At 47.3% G+C, this 18,507-nt stretch overlaps 1 protein-coding gene across 7 annotated transcripts in view; it reads right to left on the bottom strand.

The window, feature by feature from the left end:
- Positions 1-18,507, bottom strand: part of CHRDL2 (chordin like 2) — a 52,195-nt gene that overhangs the window by 27,971 nt on the left and 5,717 nt on the right. For 2 of the 7 annotated variants that reach the window (XM_063641363.1, XM_063641361.1), the window contains exon 1: positions 6,447-7,070. The exons of 3 other annotated variants lie outside the window; for them this stretch is intronic. In XM_063641363.1, the coding sequence (XP_063497433.1) occupies positions 6,447-6,528 (82 nt within the window). In that variant the 5' untranslated portion in view covers positions 6,529-7,070. Of the gene's footprint in view, positions 1-6,446; positions 7,071-9,938; positions 10,038-18,507 lie in introns of those variants that run through there. 2 more of the 7 variants (XM_055282945.2, XM_055282947.2) reach the window with 2 other exon arrangements.

Raw genomic sequence — 18,507 nt, forward strand, 5'->3', positions numbered from 1 at the left:
GCTCTTTACCTGTCTGAACAGACTTAAAGTGACTGACTTAGTTGATCTAATCTGATTTCAGGACAGCAATGTTTACCAGACAGATTCCAAATGTCACTGTGTCATCCCCAGCCTATCATGAGCTGGCTCCTGCCTGCTTTTCCGGCAAAACTTTTTGTGGTGGCCCTGTTTTCAGCCTCACCTCCTCTTGCTAAATTCCTCACTCTTCCACCAGCCCCCAGGCCTCCTCCTACTGTGCTTTCAAACATGCTGTTTCCTCCACCTAGAATGGAATCTTCCATCTCCAATGTTTGACCAACTCCTTCCCATTTTTCAAAAGCCAGCTTAGATGCTACCCTTTCTGTGAAGCTGCCCCAAACTTCCAGCCACTGGCCTTTCCCGCAGAACTGAGTTCAGCCCTCATTACAATTCTCATCACAAATGGATTAGAGGTACTTCTTAAGTAAGCTTGCTTCCTAACTAAACTGGGACCTTCTTGAGAGCAAGGACCAGATCTCATTAAATTTTGTGCTCAATGCAGAGCCTACATAGATAGAGTTCGTGCCTGATGAATGAAATCAATGATGAAAGAACAGAGTTAACAAAGAGGGAGAGATCCTGGAAGAGGAGCCAATTGATGGTCCTTAGTCCTGGAAGCTTCTTTCATTCTTTTTTTTTTTTTTTTTTTTTTGAGATGGAATCTTGCTCTGTCACCAGGCTGCGGCTCAGTGGCGCAGTCTCTGCTCACTGCAACCTCCGTCTCCCAGGTTCAAGCGATTCTCCTGCCTCAGCCTCCTGAGTAGCTGAGACTACAGGTGAGTGCCACCATGCCCAGCTAATTTTTGTATTTTTAGTAGAGATAGGGTTTCACCATGTTGGCCAGGATGATCTCGATCTCTTGACCTCGTGATCCACCCGCCACAGCCTCCCAAAGGGCTGGGATTACAGGCGTGAGCCACCACGCCTGGCCCTGGAAGCCTCTTTCTTTAACAAAAGGAGTAGTTCATTATATGGGAAGAGGGCCAATTCCCTTTCAGCACTTTTACCTTGCCACCTAACAGAAATTAGCTTCTGACAACCCCCGCTTTCCAGCTCCCTGCCATCTGAATGCTCAAACCACTGGCCAAACCAAATGACAACATGTACAAAAAGGTCAGGAGCCCAGAGCAGCTAAAGGGATGAGTGATTCCATGATCTTCACGCCTAAGTCAAAATTTCCAAACTGTCTCCATCCAAGTTCCAAGTTCATCCCACAGTCTGGCTTGAAACTCTCATGCTGTGATAAAAGGTCTTTTATGGGGTCAGTTAGGAGGGGTTAGTGCGGTTGAGAATTCTTCCCCAATAGGAAGCAGAAAAGACAACTAGAAAGAAGCTTCTGGGCTGGAGGGGAGGCTGGACAAGACCATGGAAAGGGCATCAGGAGGGGCCGGGGTGAGAGGAGAGAGGTCTGGAATTGTGGCTGGCCTGTCCCCAGCCTGCAAGAACTCAGGAAACCTGAGTGAGCCAGGCTGCCCAGGAATGTAGAACGTTTACATCTCTTCCCTCACACCCACACAGCCATACTTTCTCTATTTATTTATAATCCCCTCTTCACACAAACAAACTTGCTCCCCTCTGAGACATAAGCTCTGCTCTGGGCTCTGGCACCCGATGGGAGAGGCCTCTTAAGGAAATCAGAAGAAAAGCCTCAGCTCCTCAGTGGCTGAGCTGTGCAACCCGGGGAAAGGAACTGCATTTCTCTGAACCTGACTTTTCCCTCTGGCACATGACAGTCATACAGGAGCATAGAAGGGCCTCTAGGGAGAGAACTATCAAACCAGGAAAGGCAGCTCTGTTACCTGTTAAAGGGCAGGAAACAGGGTGGGGACTGTTCACATTTTTTTCTGCTTTGGACGTATACGCTTAGATTCATAGAATCGTAGAAAGCTAGGGACTCAGAGACATCCAGTCCCCTGTTTCCTTTGTGGGAAATTGAGTCCCAGAGAGAGATCAGGACTTGACTAAGCTTGATTCACTCCAGCACAATCTTCAATGCCAGTCGTCGGATGTGGAGAGAATGCTTACAGGGACACCCATCCCCTACTAGGCAGGACTAGAAGAAATGGCTTTCACTTGTAAACAGAAGTCTTCTGGCGAGATACAAAAAAGAACTCCTGAGTACAAGAATGAGGATGGGGTCCTGGACAGAGGCAGGGGGATGCCTGAAATGATCTCTGTACTACACCTCCCAGGGGCACCGCTGTCACGCCAGCCCTTTTCTTTGAGAATATGAAGGATTCAAGGTCCCTCTCCCAGAGTCCGGCGCCATGGTTGGCGGCTGGGGGAACTTGAGAGGCTAGTCCTGGAACAGGTGCAACAGCTGGAGCAACTGCGCAGCTGTTGCCGGGCTCAGTCTCAGCAGCCTGCACGCCAGTGAGTGAGGCAGAGACCTCTGCTGGTGGGAGAGGAGAGGTGCAGAACGGCCCAGTCAGAGATCCAGAGAGAAGTCAGCCTGGAGCCGGACTTCAGGCCTTCACTTAGGTGCTCCCCACTGCCTCATGCACACCTGCACAGGTAGATGGGGATGCGACTAAGCTGAACAGACAAGCAAGTCCCCTCTGGCCGGTCTCCCACTACCTCCACTGCCCCAGGCCATCCAGGCACTTTTTTCTGGTGTCTGAGGGTCTGCCTGTCCACTCCTCCCTGGCAGGGCAGGAGTGCTACCCTTCCACATCCCTATTCCAAAGGCCAGAGTGGACTCGGAATCAAGGCAACCACATCTTTGGGTTTTGGAGACTTAGAACCACGAGGTGTTAAAATTAGAATGGTCCTCAATAATCATCCACTTGAGTCCAACCATCTCACTTTACAGGGGAGAAAACTGAGAGGCAGAGAAAGGCAACCTGTCCAGGGTCACAGTTGGAATTGATGGCACAGCCAGGGCTGGATCCCTGACTTTCTGATTCCAGGTTTGCCCTCCACATCACATCCTACCAAGGGAGCTCCCTTCCTGTCCCATGCCTGAGTCTAGGGTCTGGAATCCATCACCTGGGAACAAAAGCTTCGATTCCCATAATACACAAAACCCTTGAAGAAAAAAATAGATGGATTTTTTTTTTCTCAGCAGGGTCTCACTGTGACACCCAGGTTAGAGTGCAGTGGTGCAATCACAGCTCACTGCAGCACCCATCTTCTGGACTCAAGCAATCCTTCCACCTCAGCCTGCCGAATAGCTGGGACCACAGATATGTGCCACCACGCTAGGCTAATTTCTTTATTTTTTCTAGAGACAGGGTCTTGCTATGTTTCTCAGGCTGGTCTCAAACTCCTGGGCTCAAGTAATCCATCCACCTCGGCCTTCCAAAGTGCTGAGATTATAGGTGTGAGCCACTGCACCCAGCCCCATGTTTTTACTTGGTAACTGACTGACTCCTGAAAGCAGGATTGGATGGAGGGAGGGAAGAGAAAGCAGAGCATACTAGACACCTACAAGGGACAATTAGGGAAGAGAAACAAAGAGGAGCTGAGAGGAGTAGGGCAGAAAGCACTGCAGAGGGAAGTAAGAAGATAGGAGGCCTCTGGTGGACACTCACCCACAAAGAGCTGAGTGTCTAGAGTGACAAGCATCACACATGTCTGTGGCTCAGCCTGGGGCTGGGACCAGTACCGGTCAGTAACCAGGTCGGGGACCCAGCCTGGGTAAGGGGTCTTGTATAGGGGTGGAATTGGTGTTCAACCTGTGGCCAAGGTTGGAGGATTAGGGCTTGGCTTGTGGCTTGAATTGAAACTTAGTCTGTATTGGGATTAAGGCTCAATCTATGGCTGGAAATAGAACCAAAGAGAGAATACTTTTTGTTTGAATAGCCTGAGGAGTAAACTGTTACCTGTGTTCACAGGCCCTTGGCATTCTTCAGGGCTCCAATACCTCAGGAGCCTGATACCACACAGACTTGAAAATTTCCATCTGTTAGCACTGTTTCTGAAAGCACCTAAGATATCACCAGATTTCTGACCCACAGTAGGCTTGAGATCTTACTTAAACTAAGATGAGGACCTTTGTGAGAGACCTTCAAATAGCATCTTGGCAAATGACTATAGGATCCTTTCTAGATTCATAGGCTGTCAGCACCAAACAAAATGAGGCTCAGATAAAGAAGTGGTCTGTCCCAACTCACACAGCCAGTAAGTGACAAATCAGGGTCCAGGACCCACGTCTGTTCTGTTTTTTTTTTTTCTTTTTTTTAAGAGATGAGGTCTCACTATGTTCCCCAGGCTGGCCTTGAACTCCTGAGCTCAAGGGTTCCTCTCCCTCTTAGCCTCCCAAGTAGCTGGTGACTGGAACTACAGGTGTGTACCTCTGTGCCTGGCTTTTGTTCTTTTCTTTAATAAATTTGCTGTGTGACCTTGGGCAAGTCACTCTTCTTTTCTGGGCTTCAATTTAAGTATAGGTACATTGATGGGTAGAAGCAGATGGTTTTTGATAGTTTCACCAGCTCTAACATCCAGGAATCTTAACATTCTCCAATGAGTGCCAGTCCACCTCACCCTAATGAGTTGGCTCCAAGTCTTTTTCTCACATGTCTGGAGATCTGTATTTACAAGGCTGTAGGGAAGATGGAATACTGGCAGGACCTGCTGAGAGGTACAGAGCTGAAGGCCATGGAGGCACAGAGGAGGGAGATTAGAGTGGATCAAGCCACCGGGGAGAGTTTGTTTGAAGAGGTGTGACCTCGGCAAGGCCATGAAAGGCTGACAAGATATGGGAAGCAAAGAAGCGGGGTGTGGGTAGGATAACAGTCTGGTTCTAGGACATCTTCCCAAGATGCATCAAGGGCAATGATATCTGGAGAAAAAATTGCAGGGACTAAGAACAAGGTGTCAAGTGGATGGGAGGCAGGCATGGAGGGCATCCTGTGCAGAGTCTCTTTTAAGAAATAGGAGGCAGGTGTTAGGAGGAAACCCTCAGGGTTCAAGAAAGCAGAAGAGACATTTATTGAGTACATAGCATTGTGCTGGGCACTTTAATCTGTTACCGCCTTTAATCCTCCCAAGAACCCTGCAAGTTCTGGATTAGTATCTCTCTTAGACAGATGAGGAAATTGAGGCTCAGAGAAGTTATGACTTACAAAAAGTCACACAGCTCTAAGGGGCACAGCCAGGACTTGAATCCAACACTGAGCTAATTCCATTACTTGTTCTATGTTATGGAAAGACTTCTATGAGTCTCATGCTGCTGGCAGGCCAGAGACACTCAGCCTGCTCTCATGAGCAGAAACAAGACTGTAACAAAGTCCAGCACTACCAGCTCTAGAATGTCACGTGCAAAAGAAAGGCATAGATGGAGGAGCTGAGCTGGGGAGAGGAAAGAGCACCAGACTAGGAGTTGGGAACGCGGGGTCTTAATCGCAGGCTGTGCCATGTATGTCCTGGAGAAACCCACTGCTTGAATGAAGCTCCTTTCTTCTGATTAAGAGAATGTGGTTTGGTTTCCCATCCTCACAGCATTCTAAGAGATTGGCCAGGCATGGGGAGGGGGGCCCACCAGCCTATTGTGGGGGCAGTGAGGAAACTGAGGCTCAGATTGATGATGTAACCTGTTTGATGTTACACTGTATCTATGTGGAAAAGCATAATTGGAACTGATTTGTTTTGGAAGCTATCAAGCACCAGTTTTGTGCTAGCTGCTTTACCTCTTTTCTCTAATTTAATCCTATCCACTCTCCTAGGATTTTTACTTCCGCTTTATAGATTAGGAAACCCAGGATCAGAGAGGTGCACTCTGTGACGGCCTCCCAGCAGCTGGCATTCAGCGGGGCTGGGATGGTGAAGACGCTGGTCTATCTCACTGTGCCCTGCCGCCTCCCAGAGTCTCACGCTGCAAATTCAGGGTTCCTTCTAGACACTGTGAGGCAGGGAATAAAGCATGGGATCTGGAACTAGAGTTCTGGCTTTGGATGGCTTACTAGCTCTGTAAGTTTTAGCAAGTTCCTCCTTGCTCAGCCTAAGTTTTCTCATCTGTAAAGTGCGAATGATAATACCCACCTCACTGGAGAGTTGCGAGGATCAAAAGAGAGAAAGGAATGGGAAGGTTATCCTAATTACCTCTCATTTCTGTCCAATGGCTCTTTCCAAAGGCAAAAAGCCTTTTCTTCTCCATCGCACTCCTTACCTGTAGCCAGACATACCCGACTCCCTCCTAGGAACAGTAAGTCCTGTCCCAACCCAAAACACAGTGCCCTGCCCTCTCCCCCGCTGCCCTTGGTGCCCCTCCTCAGGTCCCTGGCAGCAGCCCTCTCTGTCAGTTCTGAGTCGTGTCGAGTTCCTCCGGTCCCCCGGCCTATACTGGTCCTCACCGAGTCTCCACCCTTACGGCACAGGTGCTGCCTGGACGGCTGTCAGAAGAGCTTGGGGTCCAGGTCCTGGCGCTGTCCCGCACATTCCAGGGGCCGCATCCCTCCTCTGCCCACCCAGCCTCCCAGTCTACTTACGGGCTCGAGCGTGGGAGTCCAGGGGGAACCAGAGCAGCGCGAGTCCCAGCAAGGAGGAGAGGACCCTCACCTCGGGAACCATCCTTCCTTTCCCCAGGGTCAGGCCGCTGGTCCGGGAGCGGAGTCGGGAGGAAGGGAGACGAAAAGGACACTGAGGCACAGGGGCCACAGATCAACCCACAGACCCCAGGAGGTCTGCTGCTAGAGCGGGGTCGGAGAAGGGTCAGGAAGCAGCGGTGGGCAGGAAAGGAGGGCAGGAAGGGAGGTCTAAGGTGGGAAGAAGAGAAAGGTGGAAAGAGAACGCGGGGAAAGGAGGGAGAGATGGAGAGACAGACGAAGGTCCAGCAGGAGGGAGAGGCGATCAAAGAAAGAGGGAAGGTGCGAGGGAGAGGAGGAGAAAGCAGGGAGAGGACCGGCGTCTGCCGAGCGCGCAGCGCCGGGCGAGGCGCGCGGGACCAGCGGGTGTTCCGGGCACGCGGGCTAGAGGCGGCCGGCGCCCCCGGCTCGGTGGGCTGGGGGTCGGGCCGCGGGGGCCTGGGGCCCGGCGGGGCTGCGGTCCCAGCGGCGGCGGCGGCGCGGCGGCCGCGGAGGGAGGCTGAGCGCGGGCCGGCTGTGCTCGCCAAGGGCTCCAGGCGCCGCGCTCGGGCGCATTTGTACTTTGCCGCGGGAAGCAGGCAGCCCGGCCTGGCGCTGGCCTAGCCCTGGCGCCTCCTCTGGGGCACCGCGGGCTCGGTGGATTGGCCACCCGAGAAACAGGCCCACTTTTTCCCCTCCTCTCTTGTGCGGGTCTCCGGGACGGACGCTCCAGGCGCGGCGCCGAGTGGAGGCGAGGGGGCTGCGGAGGGGGAAGGGGCCACCCGGGCCACGGGGTTTAACCCCTGACTCCCCGCGACGCCAAGAATGCAGGAGGGCAGAGTCGAGGGAGACCTCAGGTGGAACTTTCAGGTGGGGATGGCTGAGCTGTCGGGGCTGCGGGTACCGGGAAGGCTCAGGGTAAGGCGCTCGGCGGTGCGTGCCCGGAACTCGGCAGATGGATGGAATCAGGACGCTGGAGTTCTTAATTCAGTTTGTGGTCTACAGCACGCCACCTGAGAGTCTGTTTCCCCAGCTTTAAAATGGGCATTTTAAGATTTTAAAATATCTCTACTATCTTCCCACGATTGTTGCTAAGATGAAATAAGGTAATGAACGTTGAAGCACTCACCCCACAAAGAGAAAGGGTCCTAATTCCAGGTGCCTACAATACCAGTTGCCCCTGTCCCCACTCCCTCTGCCCATGCGCCATTCTCAGGAAAGCCGGCCCATAGGGATCCTGTGCCTTCCCCTGGAGGTCTTCCTCTGCTCCCCCCTTCCACTCCCGAATCAAGGCAAGATCTCTCCTTTGCCTTTGTTGGTGAGGCCTGCATTTCTCTGGGAGCGATGGTCACCTTCAGTCATCTTTAGGGAGAGCTGATTGTCAAAGAGTTTTCTTTCCTACCAGAAGGGGAGCTCCCTGAGGACAGGGCCCTGACACCCTCCAGCCCTCAAATGGTGCTCCATCTCTTGTGTTGAATGAACACATGCACTAATAGGACCCTAAGAAGAGAATAGCCAGCTCTGGCCAGACCAGAAACACACAAGCTCTGAAATCAAAAGGGCAGAGTCACTGTCCTGGCTCCATCTGTAACTTGTTGGGCCACTTTGAGTAAATACATCTATCCTTGCTTTGGAGCTCAACTTTCTGCCCAGCTTCTCTTGAAGAGCTAATGGAGACTCCAAAGAGTGCCAGAGGAGTATGGGGTGGGAAGGGACGTTGAGCCATATCCCACTCTGGTAGGGAATCATATTTCCGGGTTTAAACACTTGGCTGGCTGGCTGTAAAGGTATCTTTCTTGGCCAAGGCTGGGCTCTCCATTGCACTGTGCTTTCAGGGTATTACCCCCAAGATCTCCACCCTCCAAAAGAGAGCAGTAGGAGGAACCAGTGATCCCCAAACTGGCCCTTCCTAGGGCTCTCAGGATCAGGGACAAACATGATCTGTCCAGTGCCCTTCAGCCTTAACTTCTACTCTAATCTGGCCAGTCTCTTCCTTTCCCTTGAGTATTCTTTATTTTAACAGATTATGCAAGCTTATGCATGTCACCATGCTTCCCTTTTTGCCTTTGCTTCCAGGGATCTCAGAGTTAAATCCTGTGCTGCTTAATTGCATAAACAATCTCATCCTAAGGGTCTGGGACAGTGATCTTTTCCTTTCTCCATCTTTGTTTAAAATGTGCTGTGCACATACATTCATGTCTTAGATGTAAGAAGTGGATTAAGATGGGGTTCCTCTACATCCTGCCCATCATACTTCAAAAAAGGCCTCCACCATCTCAGCCCTCCTGTCCATCCCTATTATCCCCAGAGTTGAGGCCATCTTCATTCCTTTTTTTTTTTTGAGATGGAGTTTTGCTCTTGTCGCCCAGGCTGGAGTGCAATGGCGTGATCTTGGCTCACTGCAACCTCTGCCTCCGGGTTCAAGCGATTCTTCTGCCTCAGCCTCCTGAGTAGCTGGGATTACAGGCATGTACCACCATGCCCAGCTAATTTTTGTATTTTTAGTAGAGATGGGGTTTCACCACGTTGGCCAAGCTGGTCTTGAACTCCTGACCTCAGCTGATCCACTTACCTCAGCCTCCCAAAGTGCTGGGATTACAAGCGTGAGCCACCGCGCCCGGCCTTATGCTGATCATTTCTACTGACAAATCTGATCACATCACTTTCCCACATAAAGCCTATTATTCACTTCCTATCATTTATAGATTAAAATCTAAAATTTTCAGCACTGAATTGAACACCACGCATATTTTAGTTCCAATCTACCATTGCCACCTACCCTACACTTTGGCCAACCGCTCACCTCCCCAAACTGACCATGCGTTGTCGCACCTCCATATCCTCACACGTTTTCCTTCTGCCTGGACTCTCTCTTCCTCCATCTAGTGAATCCCATTTAACTTTCCAAAGGTCAGTTGAGTCACCTCCACTCCGAGGTCTTCCCTGAGTCCCCCAGGCAAAGTCAATGTTTAGTCTTTGTGTTTTCCATAGCACTTTGAATTGTAGCTGTTGGAGTGTAAGTATTTATTTGCATTTTTACCCTGCAGTGTGAGTGCAGGTGCCTTTTGAAATTTATATCTGTAATTCGAGCATTTAGCAAAGTCCTTGACACACAGATACTGAATAAATACTTGCTACATGAGTGAGTGAAGACCTCAGTGATTGGAAAAGCCTTCAGCCCACTATTGGCCTCAGCTTTAGTCAATGATTGACATGAGAAACAAACACTTGAAAGTTTCTGTGTCAGGCCGGGCCCAGTGGCTCACACCTGTAATCCCAGCACTTTGGGAGGCTGAGGTGGGAGGATTGCTTGAGCCTAGGAGTTTAAGACCAGCCTGGGCAACAAAGTGAGAACCGCCCCCCAACTTCGTCTCTACAAAAAGTAAAAAAAAAATAGCTGGGCATAGTGGCACGCACCTGTAGTCCTAGCTACTCTGAAGGCTGAGGCAGGAGGATCGCTTGAGCCCAGGAGGTTGAGGCTGCAGTAAGCCGTGTTCACACCACTGCACTCCAGAGCAAGACTCTGTCTCAAAAAGAGAAAAAGAAAGAAAAAAAATCTCGGTGTCTTCTGTAGAATTACTATTGAAGAGAGTTGTCTATATATTATTTAATATCCTTTTAAAAAGGAGACTGAATAAATTCTTCCAAAACCTAGTCAGGAAAAAAAAAAAATGCATCTCCCCATAGCAGTTTGTTGCACCAAGAGTTTATCTGGCATCTGCTTGCTTCCTTCGTAGCGAACTTGCTCATTGCCTGCCAAGGCAGCCCATTCCACTGTTGGACAGCTCTGTTAGAAAGTTCTTTATATTAAACTGAAATCTGATTCTCTGTGACTGCCTGCGTTGCCCCTCGCTCTGTCCCCAGGGCTATACAGAACAAGCCAAGTCCTTTTGTCTTTTGAGGGCTCTCTAGAGATTTGGGGCAGAGAACCCCTCTTCCATACCTTCACCTTTACCAGTCTGGGTCCCGGGACCCCTCATGCCACATTAAACATTTTCTTCAAATGTGCCAAGCTCTTGGCCCTCCATGCCTCTGCAAACACTGTTTCTTCGCCCTGGAATGCCCTCTCTGTACTCACTTTGATTTGTCTGGCAAGCTTATTTATTTTTCAAGGGTTAAGGTAATTGCTACCTCCTTCACTCATGCAACAATTATTGAGTGCAAATTCTGGGCCAGACATAGTGCTAGGTGCTAGGGACACAGTGGAGAACAAGACAGACACCGACACTTATATTCTAGGTGCTCTGAATCCTCTTTGCTGGTCTCTGAGTTAGCTCCATTCCCCTCCATACTTCTTTGTTATAGCACTTATTACATTGTATTTTCAATAGTGGAACTCACTATTGAAATAGAGGAACTCACTCCTCTATAGTGAGTTCTTTGAGAACATAGACTACTATTTAATATCTTCCCTAGCCTTCAACACACAGCTTTGCCCATATTTGCTGCTAAATAAAGGTTTGTTGAATAATATCCTAGTTCCTTCAAACAGTCCTCTTGTGACATGCTATTTGTGACTAAAAGGCCACCTCCTCTGCCGCAGGTTGCTTAATTATGTAAAATTACCATAGCGATAAGGATCATAGGGATCAGTGTCAAGGAGAGACTTAGCCTAGTCCGCTTAATTCTGTCCATAAGATTCTAAAAGAAGATTCACCACAAGAAGATTACATAATAGAGACTCTACACCAGTGGTGTGCTGGTAAATGTTTAACAACTGGTTCTCCAGGGGAAAAAAAGTTGTGTTTTTTACAGTTGCCAATGTCTGTGGTGTAAATACTCCCACTGTGGCCAACTCATGCTACCAATGTGACATCACTGAAAACGCAGTGGAGAAGAGAGGCACAGTGAGATACCGTTATACAGTATTTCCTCCCTATCGACATAGTAGATGTAAATAACCTCAAGCACATTGAGAGTAGTAATTAGGAAGTAATGACTCCGTTTTTATTACCTCTGTTTTAAGTGTAACTTATTTAATTATATGTTATGTTATTTAATTTTTAGGAATGATTGTGTTCAATAACCAGCTTGCAACATTTCTGAAAATTTAACCCCTGGCTCTCCTTAGCTGGTAAAAGCCAGCTCTAGTGTGCTGCTTTTACACGATTAGGTGCTGAAAAGCAATGAACAAATAGTCTCTTTAAAGCTGGGTTCAGCCAGTGGTGGTGGCATGTCTGTAGTCCCAGCTTCTCTGGAGGCTGACGGATCACTTTGAGACCAGCCTGGGCAACATTGTGAAACCCTGTACCATATAAATAAATAAATAAATAAAGAAAGAAAGAAAGAAAGAAAGAAAGAAAGAAAGAAAGAAAGAAAGAAAGCTGGGTCCAATTTATTTACATTAGGAGGAAAGTCTTATTTAAAGGACCTTCAAAGTTAATTTATTTGTGAACAATTCCTACCCTACTCTCACACCTCAACTGAGTCAGTTACTCACCTATATAACAAACATTTATTTAGAACCTACTATCATTTTTGTATTTATTTGGCTCTCCAGATATTGTGCATATAGTTGGCCTAAATAAAAATGTTTGTAGAATGGATGAATGAATCCTCAGCACCTGAAATAGTGCCTGGTGCATTGTGGGTGCTCGATCAGTATCTATGTGAGTGAGTGAATGGATCTTCTTAAAGTGAGGCTCGTCCGTATTTACATGGGTTTCCATATGGCTATGTGAATATTCCCAAGTCTTTTTTCTGCCTCATTGAGCCCTCTGTTCCCAGGACAATCTGTATATGCAAGAGGAGGAAGTATCAGGAAACCAGAATGGGGAACACATAGCCCTTAATGTCAGAGAGCCCTCATGAGGAAAACTGAGTGGGGACATGGTGTCTTCAGCAGAAGACACGGAGTAGGATCATCATTCTTCTAGTGTCTTAAGCTCTGCCACTGGCCAGAGGCCTCCTGTACTGGGGCATCCTCATTTACCAAGTATCGAAGAGAGTGGACCTTGCTCTCTCACCTCCTCCACATTCGGGGGACTTTAGAAAAGCAGTTTGTTCCAGAGACTTCTTTCTTTTTTTTTAAGACGGAGTCTCGCTCTGTCGCCCAGGCTGGAGTGCAGTGGCACAATCTCGGCTTACTGCAAGCTCCGCCTCCCGGGTTCACGCCATTCTCCTGCCTCAGCCTCTCCGAGTAACTGGGACTACAGGCGCCCGCCACCACGCGCGGCTAATTTTTTTGTATTTTTAGTAGAGACGGGGTTTCACCATGGTCTCGATCTCCTGACCTCGTGATCCGCCTGCCTCGGCCTCCCAAAGTGCTGGGATTACAAGCGTGAGCCACCACGCCCGGCCAGCGACTTCTTTCAATAGGTCTGTGAGGATGCAGTTAGAGCACCAGAAAACAGTGCCATACAACTTGGGTCACGCAGTTGGAAGGTGGCAGGCACTGTATCCACTCAAAGGTGGGAATGAAGAGCCACCAGAATTATCTTTTAAAAATGTAAATCAGGCCAGGAGCCATATCTCATGCCTGTAATCCCAGCACTTTGGGAGGCTGAGGTGGGAGAATTGCTTGAGCCCAGGAGTTTGAGACCAGCCTGGGCAACAAAATGAGACCCTGTCTCTACAAAAAACTTAAAAATTAGCTGGGCATGATGGTGTGTAGCTGTAGTCCCAGCTACTTGGGAGGCTGAGGCAGGAGTATTGCTTGAGCCTGGGAGGTCAAGGCTGCAGTGAGCCATGATCGCACCACTGCACTCCAGCCCAGATGACAGGGTGAGACCCCATCTCTGAAAAAAAAAAAAAAAAGAAAGAAAGAAAAGTAAATTAGTGAAGTCCCTTCCTTGCTTAAAACCTTTCCATTGCACTTAGAATAAAATCCAAAGGCTGGGTGCAGTGGCTCACACCCGTAATCCCAGCACTTTGGGAGGCCAAGGTGGGAGGATCACTTGAGTCCAGGAGTTTGTGACCAGCCTGGCCAACATCATGAGATCTCATTTCTACAAAAAATTAAAAAATTAGCCAAGCGTACTGGCACAAGCCTATAGTCCTAGCTACTCTGGAGGCTGAGGTGGGAGGATTGATTGAGCCTGGGAGGTGGAGGCTGCGGTGAGCCAACATTGCACCACTGTATTCCAGCCTGGACAACAGAGCAAGGCGCTGTCTCTAAATAAATAAATAAGAATAAAATCCAAATCATTTGCCAAATATGTAAAGCCTTCCATGCCCTGGCCCTGTCTACACTCTGACTTCAGACCACTCTCCCTGTGCTCACTACGCTCTAGTACATGGGCCTTCTTTCTGTCCCTGGGATACATCAAGCTGCCCTGTCCCTCCTCAGGGATTTTGCTGTTGCTAGTTCTCCTGCTTGGAATGCTCTTCCCTCAACCTTTTCTACAGATAATACTTCATTCAGCTCAAATGTCACTTCTTTAGTGATGTTTCCCTGGTCCAACCTATGTAATGATGCCTGCTTTTGAGTAATTTTCTATCTTATTGCCTTGTTTTCTTTCCTTTCTTATCATTCTCTGAAACATATTTTTTCACTTGTATATTATCTGTCTCCCTCATGAGCACGAAAGCTCTGCAACAGCCTAGACTTTAATTTTTTTTTTTTGTTTTCTTTTCTATTTTTTTTTTAAAAGACAAAGACAGCATCTCGCTATGTTGCTCAGTCTGGTCTCAAACTCCTGGGCTCAAGCCATCCTTCTGTCTTGACATCCCAAAGTGCTGGGACCACAGGTGTGAGACACTGCGTCTGGCCGTGGACTTTAATTTTTGATCACTGCTATATCCCTAGCTCCTGGAACAATGCCTAATACATAACAGATTTTGTGTGTGTGTGAACCTAACTTCAAGATTTTATTGTCTTCACAATTAAAAAAAAAGATGAAGCTTTGTAACTAGGTCACTTGGCCCTTTTCTTCCTATCTCCTCCCAGTTAAAAATGCTTGCATCTCTTAATAGTCAGCCTTCTCTTAGCTCTGCAATTGGGCTCAATGCACTCAAGGCTCAGCACAGTCTTTTTTGTGGTTTTAACCTTTTTCTGGAAAATTGGCTTAGTCTGCCCACCCTAGCCACTCTGCTTCTTGTTATAATGCTGCTTTCCCTGGACATACAGTGGATCCTTACCCTTCTTGTACTGTGTCAATTTGTGGGGTTGGTGCTTGCCTCACTTCTTACGGAAAGTCTGGCAGGTTTTAGGAATGTTCACCGTGTTTGTAGGCGTGCTATTGACATAGAAAGTGAATTTAAAAAAGAAAGAAAAGAAATGGAGGATGGAATATTTATCTGTATTATCTGATTCATGTGAGTAGTGAACCCTAGATTCGAGAGCCCAAATCCTTGGAATTCACCCACATTAGTATTTTCATCATCATTATTATTACCCTTACTTTTATTATCATCCCACCACCATCATTAACAGCACTGCACGGCACGTGGGAGTATTTAATGTTTGTTGAATGACTGAATAAATGAATAGCAACTTTACAGCTGACCTCAGACTCCCTTTTTAGTCTTATTTACTCCTCCTCCTCTGCCCCAGTCCAACTTCTTATCTATACTGTGTGTAGCTACTCAAGAGTCATTTTCACTGAACACGTGCCTCCATGCCTCCTTGTGTTGGCTTATTCTGCTATTCCTTCTATTTGTAATTCCCATTTCCCTTCTCTGATGAGTTCTCATTCTTCCTTTAGGACCCAATTCTGTATTCCATCCAGGTACGTAGTCACTTCCTCTCCTGTGCTTCCATATTGCCTTTTCTACATCACTGTTAAATGCTCATCTCTTAAATTATAGGTGTTGGTGTATCTGTCTCCCTCCCTAGATAGGGAGTATCATGAAGGCAGAGATGGTATATTTCATCTCTGTGTTATCAGGAACCATTATTGGACTTGCCATATAGCAGTTTAACAATATTTGTTGAATTCTTTCTTTTTGTATTGGGCATACAGGTTGCCTTGCAGAAGAGTGTGCTAGAGGAGAAGATGTACAATGTTGGTCAGAACATGGTCTCTTGCCCCAAGTTCTTACAGTCTAATTGGGAGAGAATCTTTTCATACAGATATAGCATTAAAACTCGATGTATTCTAGAATTAAATATGAGACTGGAGAAAGCTTGGTGTGGAACGTGTAGAACTGTAGTGAGTCAAGAGACTTGTTTTCTAGTTTCTACTTTACTAGTCACTCACTATGTGGCTTTACCAAATTATTTCCTCTCTTTAGACCTTGGTTTTCTTCTCTTGAAACAAAAAGATTTGATTGGAAGCCTTGGATGGTTTCTAAAGCCAGTTATAGCTGACATTCTGATTCTGGAGTTTGGAAACTGGGTGGAGGAGACCGCGTAGGCGCAGTTTGCCCCCTGGTGGTCAAACTGAGCAACGTCACAGACCCAGGAGACGCCTGCAGGCATTCCCCAGGGATGGGATTGCAGCGCACAGAGCCAAGTAAACAAACAACAGTGGGACGATGACCATTCTAGAGCAGAACCCATCAGGTTTCTCGATCACTAGTAGATTGGTATAGAAGCCTGTCTTCCTTCAGGACAAAGGAACTTGGGAGATGATGCTTTCTGTTCTCAGCCTCTGGCTGAACCCATCTCTCCCCTGTTTCTTTCAAAAGTAGACAAAGTCAATCTCTGAGAGGCTATTTTGTAGCTCCCCTGACTTTTTCTTCTGCTCCAATCACAGTACTCTCTTCTGGGGCAAATCCTCCATTCTGCTCAATGTAACTATTCGTCTATTTATTTATGACAAGAAGAGGTTTTCACTCTTTGCATTCTTTTCCTGGGACAGGACCATGACCCACCCCTTCTTGGAGACTTGGACCAAAGTGAAGGTAGTAGGATTTCTTTGATGAGACTGGGAAAATACAGAGACTCTCCGAGAATACGAAATGTGATTTACACTGTAAAAGGTGAGCAATACTAGCAGAGAAAGTTTTGTCTTTTAGATATTTCACTCTGAGTACAGTTGGGTAAGGCCATTTGCCCATTTCTTTCCCCTCTTATTCTCTATATCTTGAACCTAAAGGATTTCTTTTTTTTTTTGAATTTTTTAATGATAATTAATTCTCATCTTTTATTATTATTATACTTTAAGCTCTAGGGTACATGTGCACAACGTGCAGTTTTGTTACATATGTATACACGTGCCATGTTGGTGTGCTGCACCCGTTAACTTGTTGTTTACATTAGGTATTTCTCCTAATGCGATCCCTCTCCCAGCCCCCACCCCACGACAGGCCCTGGTGTGTGATGTTCCCCACCCTGTGTCCAAGTGTTCTCACTGTTCAGTTCCCAACTGTGAGTGAGAACATGTGGTGCTTGGTTTTCTGTCCTTGCGATAGTTTGCTCAGAATGATGGTTTCCAGCTTCATCCATGTCCCTACAAAGGACATGAACTTATCCTTTTTTATGGCTGCATAGTATTCCATGGTGTATATGTGCCACATTTTCTTAATCCAGTCTATCATTGATGGACATTTGGGTTGTGAACCTAAAGGATTTCTTAAAGCCACCTCTATCCTCTTAAAAAACAAAAAGAACAACTCTATACTATAAATATATACAATTTCTATTTGTCAATTAAAATTTAAAAAACAGCTGGGCATGGTGGCTCACGCCTGTAATCCCAGCACTTTGGGAGGCCAAGGTGGGCAGATCACAAGGTCAGGAGTTTGAGACCAGCCTGGTCAATGTGGTGACACCCCGTCTCTACTAAAAACACAAAAAATTAGCCTGGCATGGGGGCACGTGCCTGTAGTCCCAGCTGTTTCGGAGGCTGAGGCAGAAGAATCGCTTGAACCCAGGAGGCAGAGGTTGCAGTGAGCCAAGATCACGCCACTGCACTGCAGCCTGGGTGATAGAGCTAGACCGCGTCTCAAAAAAAAAAAAAAAAAATTAAAAACAACTAAATCAAAGAGGAAACTAATTGGTTGCTTGGAACTTGGGGCCAGAGCCTAGAGGAACAAGAATAGGGGCCCTGAGTGCAATCTGCAGGGAAAAGAGGAAGAAAGACTGAGGGGAGGAGAGGGAGGTGCAGAGAGGAGTAAGACTAGTTGCCAATTCTAAGTGGATTTATAGGCATCTGGAGGGAAAATGTAAAGAAATTAAAGAGGCCAGGCGCCGTGGCTCACACCTGTAATCCCAGCACTTTGGGAAGCTGAAGGGGGTGGATCATGAGGTCAGGAGATCAAGACCATCCTGGCTAACATGGTGAAACCCCGTCTCTACTAAAAAGACAAAAAAATTAGCTGGGCATGGTGGTGGGCGCCTGTAGTCACAGCTACTCGGGAGGCTGAGGCAGGAGAATAGTGTGAACCTGGGACGTGGAGCTTGCAGTGAGCCGAGATCGCACCACTGCACTCCAGCCTGGGTAACAGAGCAAGACTCCGTCTCAAAAAAAAAAAAAAAAAAAAAAAAAGAAATTAAAGAACTATTTTGCCCCATCAATGTGCTTGTTTGTTAATTAGAATTTTTTTCTGACAATGAGTACTTTGAAAGTCACTAAACATGAAAGTGTAACTAAGGCGATAATATTCATTCATTCCATAGCAGCTGGAATATGTCAAACACTGTACCTAATGCTGTTCCTGCTCAAACTGGTCAGCATCTAGACTTTGTCTTCCATGTTTGCTGCTGAATTCCTAGCACTTACATAATCCTGCTACATAGTAGGTGCTCAATAGATATTTGTTGAATGAATGAATGAATGAACATTAGCTGCACCATACTTTCTCCAGTAATATCTCAACTCTGGGGGTGGGATGAAGCCTGCTTAGATTCTTTTTGTTATTCACTGATAATTATAGAATCGAGATTTATCCTTATAGAATACAAATCCAGGCTAGGCATGGTGGCTCACGCCTGTAATCCCAGCACTTCAAGAGGCCAAGGAGAGTGGATCACTTGAGGTGAGGAGTTTAAGACCAGGCTGGCTAACATGGTGAAACCTCGTCTCTACAAAAATACAAAAAAAAAAAAAAAAATTAGCCGGGCGTGGTGGTGCATGCCTGTAGTCCCAGCTACTCAGGAGGC

The sequence above is a fragment of the Symphalangus syndactylus genome, chromosome 6 (assembly GCF_028878055.3).
Source record: "Symphalangus syndactylus isolate Jambi chromosome 6, NHGRI_mSymSyn1-v2.1_pri, whole genome shotgun sequence".
Classification (NCBI taxonomy): Eukaryota; Metazoa; Chordata; class Mammalia; order Primates; family Hylobatidae; genus Symphalangus; species Symphalangus syndactylus.